Below are 6,504 nucleotides of genomic sequence, written 5' to 3'. Positions count from 1 at the left end.
TGGGCGGGGGGGAGGCTCAAGCTCTTTAACTTGTCTGTGTGAGTAGTTACAGGGTGTGAGAAGACTGTACATGAGGTGCAAAGTCCAGAGACTCCATTCTTGTTCAGACTAGATGATCATGGGGTGGTGGGAGTGGGAGTGGGAGCAGAGGATCTGGGGATCTCAAACTTGCCTGTGTAGGGTGATCAAGGGGCTCTTGGGGGAGAGAAGTGTGTGTTAAAGTTGTGTAGGCTGGAAGCTCTTACTTATCTGGAATTAGAGTTTGTAGAACCAGGGAAATGTTACAGATGATTTTTAATAATTATGACACAATGTCCATATGCTTATAAAAAATATATTTGAAAACATAAAATATAAAATTTGCAGTTAGTAGAAGATAGAAAGAAAACAAATAAAAGTCAAAGAAAGAATAGCAAATTGGAAAACTGGAATTATTTGCAGAATATACAGCAGAGTTTCTGCAAATCAATGTGAAACTTATTAATACTCTAGCTAAATTATAGAAAAGGGACACAAAAAGACAAGTCCCAGCAAAGTAGCACCAGTGAATTGCATTACCCAGCTCAGTCTGCCATAACAAAATATTGTCCTGGTGGCTTAAACAGAAGAAATGCATTTTGCTACAGTTCTAGAGACACAAATTCCAAGCTCCAGTTGCTCCCACAGTCGGGTTCTGATGAAGTTTCTTCTCTTGACTGGCAGTTGCCTTCCTTCGGCATTTTTGCACGCTAGCAAGTGAGTGTGGGAGGGGTTCTGAGTCTCATAGGCTGCCTTATTGGATTAGGACACCAACCCTACCCTTTTTAACCTTGATCACTTATACCTTTTGAGAGGGAGCTAGAATTTTTTTCTGTATTTTTGAGAATTTCACACCTGTACACGATTATTTTGATCATGCCTACCTCCATCACTCCCACTGGATTTGCCCTGGACTCCTGCTCCAGCATGTCTGCCTCCTAAGTTCATGTCCTCTTTTTCTTTGTAAGGAGCTATTCCACTGTGTCTAGTTAGTGTTGCCCATAAGTACATGGGTGTGTTGTTATCCACTGGGGCATGTTTGCTTTCTAATTAACATACCTATAGGTAAGTTACATTGTGGGTGGAAGGGTCCAGGATTCTATAGATGAGTTGTGAAGGAATCGTGATTTGACCCATATCATGAAGATTAAATATTTGATGATATAACCAAACATAGGTAAACCTTCAAAACTGCATCTCAAGGTAACAATTTTAATATTACAATTATTTTTAATTATTTGCAGTTAAACATTAGAAGAGTTTATTTATAACAGCCATTGCTACCAAATATTTCATTTACCATTGGAATAATAAAATAGTGTAAAATTTGTATAGGGTAAGAGAAAATACATAGAAATCTCATTTTTTATTTCATTCAGCTTGGGATTTGTATTTATCACAACTTATAGAAGTATTTGAAGAATAATAAAACAAATATCTAAGGAAAAAATCTTGATATTGAATGTATTATGGGGTTTTATTTCCCCGAGACAGGAGCTCATGTAGCCCAGGCTGGCCTCAGAGTTGCTGTCAAGGGTAAGATTGAATTTCTTATCCTTTTGCTTCCACTGTCAAGTGCTGGGATCACATGTGTGCACCAGCACACCTAGTTTATACTGTGTTTTCTCCCTTCCTGTTCACCCTCATGCCATGTCTCGCTTTCCTGTGAGTACCCTCCTCAGGGCACCCTGCACATCAGGGTTCCGAAGGCTGTAGATAAGCGGGTTCATCATGGGACTGATGACAGTGTTGAGGATGCCAATGCCCTTGTCCTTGTCTGAAGCCTCCACTGACCCCAGCCGCATGTAGCTGAAGACACCTGTCCCGTAGAAGATGCCTACCACAGTGAGGTGAGAGCTGCATGTGGAGAAGGCTTTCTTCCTGCCCTCGGAAGATTGGATTCTCAAAACTGCAGCTGCCACGTGGATGTAAGATGTGACAATGAGAATCACAGGTGCACCAGCCATGAGGGCACCCAGACCAAAGAGCAGCAACTCATTGAGCTGGGTACTGGAGCAGGACAGCTGGAAGAGCTGGGGAAGGTCACAGTAGAAGTGATTGATCACATTGGGGCCACAGAAGTTGAGTGTGGATATGGCCACAGTGTGGGTCAGTGCATTGCTGAAGGCACAAGCCCAGGATGTGGCCACCAAGATCCTCTGGACTGTATGGTTCATTCGGGTGCTGTAGGTGAGGGGCCGGCAGATGGCCAGGAAGCGGTCATAAGCCATGGCTGTCAACAGGAAGCAGTCAACTCCAGCCAGCTGATGAAAGAAGAAGAGCTGTGTGAGGCAGGCTCCATATGGAACTGTACGCTTGTGGGACAAGAGACGACCCAACATTGATGGGACAGTGACACTGATGCACCCCACATCCATCACTGACAGATTCCCCAGGAAGAAATACATGGGGGTGTGGAGTTTGGGTTCTACCAAGACAGCTGCCAGGATGCTCAGGTTGCCCCCAACTGTGAGTAGGTAGGCAAAGAGGAAGATTACAAAGATGGCTGGCTGCAGCCCTGCTGTCTCTACCAAGCCCAGAAGAATGAACTCGGTAACTGCTGTTCCATTGCTCTCAAATTTGGACTCCATGAATTCCTGTTATAAGACATTTCAGAGTAGAAATAATCACTTTACTGTAATTAATTTATAAAAATCCACTGATCCACCTTCATATGCTAAACCTGAGGGTAAACTTCTGTGTACCCTGGGGGTGTTTGCTCTCCTCCAGCCCCAACCTTACTTACTGTCTCCAGTTCTGCTTTTACCTGGAATCTTCACCTGTCAGTTGCCTGATGGTACCATTGCCTCCGACATTTCTCACCACACCATGAAAAGTAGTTAGTTAATGGATAAAGAAAATGTGGTATATACATGCAACGGAAAAAATAAAAGAAAGCAGAAATTGCCAGCAGTAAAAGTGTCTAAATAAAACTCAAGAGAGAAACAAACACATAGAAAACTCAGAATTGAGAGAAAATTAGTGAAGTAGGTAAATGTAATTAAAGTTGGTCATGGTGACACATGAAGGATATTGATTCTCGCTGATGATCAGCCCAGGCAACATAATGAGGGGAAAGACAAAGGGACGGGAGAAACAGGAAGGGAGAGAGACAAGGAGAAGGATTATACAAAAATCGAGAGTTTTTCTAAATCAATAATCAACTATGAAATCTAAATGTCTCAATTTGTAATATATGCCATAATTTGATGTAAATCAAGAAAGACTATCCTACAAATAAAATTTTGCCTAAAGCATATATAAAGACACCTAGAAAAATGACTAGTACAAAACTGACTCTCAGCTCCACCAACAACACATAGGAAATGGGAGCTTTCAGATTCATTTCCCCACACTTTTCTTTTAATCCTAAATGAGCTACAACGAGTCATACTAGTGCTATGATCACAATATATTATATATTAGTGTGTCTTATATGTGTACCTATACACACATGTGCACACATTCATGTGCTGGTTCCTCAGGCTCACAGAGGTCCCTCATGGCTGAGTGACCGTCCCTCCTCTCTTCCATGTCACAGACCTGAGGTGCTATTCCTCAGAGGATTCAACAGTTTCAGATTCCTACAAGAATGTTCAGTGTTCTATGACATGATAAAATAGCATTTATTCCATTCCGTTTTTGTAAAATCCACTAATAACAAAACAGCCTGCTGTCTTACCAGTTCCCATTAGCACGAATCTGTGTGAGGTTCAGCAGTGGGAGTTATAGCCTGCTTTACATTGTGTGTGTGCTTGAGCACATGAGTACTGTCAGAATGTTTATCTTCTATTTATTAAGCCAATTCCTTCCTTTGACATTACTTTTGTGATTTTTTTTGTTTCTGCAGCTGTCAATTTCTTTATTTTTCTCATTTTTATTAGCTCTTTGTAGACTTCATAGAATGCATTTCGATGATATTCACCTCTACTCCCATTTCTCCCAGATCTGTCCCTCCTTCCCTGTTCAACTTTGGTTCCTCCTGTTTTGTTTTGTTTTTTTAAAGCTATCTTTAAGGCTATGCTACCTGTATGCTCTTTGATATGTAGTCTCCACTGGGGGGGGGGGGTCTGCATGTCAGGAGCCATATCCATACAAATTTAATTTCTAATCATCTATATCTTCATTAAAATTACCCTAGATACACTATAGATAGATCATAAATTATATAGAGATATTATTATTATTATTATTATCATTAAATCTCCTTAACAATTTCTTGGCATCATGTCTGAGGCTTTTTACATGGGTGCTGAAAATCAAACTCAGACCCTCATGTGTGTTTAGCAAGCCCTGTAATGACTGAGCCATCTGCCAATCCCCATATTTATCAAATGTCTGATTTTCTATCTTGAAAATTTGTCCTTCCTGGGTGTGCTTTTGTATGACTGCTAACCTCCAAATAACCATAAGGCCATTAGAGGAAAGATTTGTATGTGGGACCCAGCAATGTGTCCACTGGTCTGGCCAGTCAAGATAGTTCTTCTAGACAGGCATCTAAGAGGACCACCTTAAGTCTAGGCATTACACGCATGCAGAAGAATGAAACTAGGTCCCTATTCCTCACTGTGAGTGGAAAAGAGCTAAAACTGCACCAAAAGACCCAAAGAAAAGATATGAAAATGCTAGGAGACAACAGGAGAAACACTGCAAGACAGCAATATGGACAAGGCAGTTTTGGATAAGCCCCCCCCCCAGCACACGCTACAAAGGTCAAACAGACAAGTGGGATTATATTTAGATCAGAAGCTGCAACATAGCAAGAGAAACAGGAAATACAAGGAACTCAGAAGACTCAATAGCAAACACCCAAGTCCTCTAGTCTACTTCATTTCTATTAGGAGTTCTACCTTTAGGTGCAGATTTCCGATTAAGGACTACTAACTGCTTCACAACAACAAGCCAATCCTGTAAGAGTCTGAATAGGCAATCCTCAAAAGAAGACACACACATAGCCAATGTTGGTTACATTTTAACCTAAGAAAAAAGCTTGAAAAGGCATGAAATGTCCAGCTATTCATGCAATAGAGAGAGAATTGCTCTTATAAAACTAGCTTGGCACTTTGGACATTTTCTTCTGGAGGTTATTGGAGATGGAAGATGATGAAACACGAGTTGCCTTGTGCATTCAGGAGAGACGCCAGCTCTGGGTCAAACTTCCTGCGTTCTAGTCCACTTCCAACCACTGACGTTGTTGACAAGTTCTGATGTTGTGAATGCTGCTGAACCATCATGCAAGGAGGCTGTGGGACTAAATCAATTCGGAACCTTTCCTGATGTATAACTGTAGGCTCATCACAGTACAAATGACAGAGGGCACTGTTTTTTAAAAAGTAGCCACTTAAATTTAGAAAAAAGAATTAGCATTATTTATTTATTTGTGTGTGTGCATGTGTACATGCATGTGTGCCGTGGCATATGTGCTATACTGTTATGTGCATAGGTCAGGGGATGACTTGAGGGAGTCATTTCTCTCATTCTACCATGTAGGGTCCTGGGGATTGAACTCAGGTCATTGAACATGGCAGCAAGTGGCTTTACCTTCTGAAACATTTTACTGGCCCATGGAGAGCAATCTTAATGACATATAGCTAAAAATTGTCCCATTTCACAATCTCCTTAAATCAATGGTCACATTCACTGGGTCATCTTGTGACCATAGCCTAACCATAGACCTAGAAGTTATTCCATAAGTGTCATAAGAATTGGTATATTAGTGGGAGTAATGTCAAATAATATCAAATAATCCAAGCATAAAGTGCCTCCAGCTTGCTTTCTACAATACAGTCTAACTAAAGTTGTAAAGTGCTCTTCAATTTCTTCTATCCCCAGATGTCTCAAACTGTTTTGTCTAGAATGATTTTTTATTTTATTTAATCTTTTTTTACAGACTAGATTTTAACCCCCTCCCAGTCCACCCTCTGACAAGAATGATTTCTTATTCCTAACTCTAATCTTCTTTTATTGAATGAAAATACACATCCCCTGTGGCGGTCACCCTGCTCTCCACTAACCTTCTGTACCCTCTTGTCTCTCCTACTCTCTTGTATTGCCACTTCTCTGTAGGGCACAGCTGTGATTCACTATGGCTTATGGAAGGGAAGATGTTCATCTGTCTTAGCTTCACATTTCTCAATGCATAGTTTATATGCAGTAGATTTTCAGTGTTTTCAAAATAAATACAGAATGAACTTCAGAACTAAAGCCATGAGACCAACATTTCAGTGAGAAGGGACACTGGACTGGACTGAAGGGACTGGGGCGGTCTCTCAAATGAGCAGGAAGCTATGCAAAATGAGAAACTGATGTGTTGCAGGGAGTACAAGCTTGAGTGAAAGGCACAGACGCACTGCTGTGAGACTTTTTGATCTCTTTGTTTATATGGGGTGTTTCTAAGGACTCATTGGGAAGAACTGAAACAGCTGACTTATTCAGGCATGATTTTTTTTTCCCAAACAGCCCCAAAGAATTTTTCAATTAGGAGGG

The 6,504-nt window shown here is 40.9% G+C and overlaps 1 protein-coding gene across 1 annotated transcript; it reads right to left on the bottom strand.

The window, feature by feature from the left end:
* Positions 1 to 1,656: 1,656 nt before the first annotated feature.
* On the bottom strand, positions 1,657 to 2,690 carry LOC114613977 (olfactory receptor 3A1-like). The gene has a single exon (XM_028759443.1). The coding sequence runs from the start codon at positions 2,607 to 2,609 to the stop codon at positions 1,662 to 1,664; it is 948 nt and encodes a 315-aa protein (XP_028615276.1). The 5' UTR covers positions 2,610 to 2,690; the 3' UTR covers positions 1,657 to 1,661.
* Positions 2,691 to 6,504: the final 3,814 nt, after the last annotated feature.

This window comes from Grammomys surdaster, unplaced genomic scaffold (genome assembly GCF_004785775.1).
Source record: "Grammomys surdaster isolate TR1022 unplaced genomic scaffold, NIH_TR_1.0 126278, whole genome shotgun sequence".
Lineage (NCBI taxonomy): Eukaryota > Metazoa > Chordata > Mammalia > Rodentia > Muridae > Grammomys > Grammomys surdaster.
This window is presented reverse-complemented; position numbering and strand designations above follow the sequence as displayed.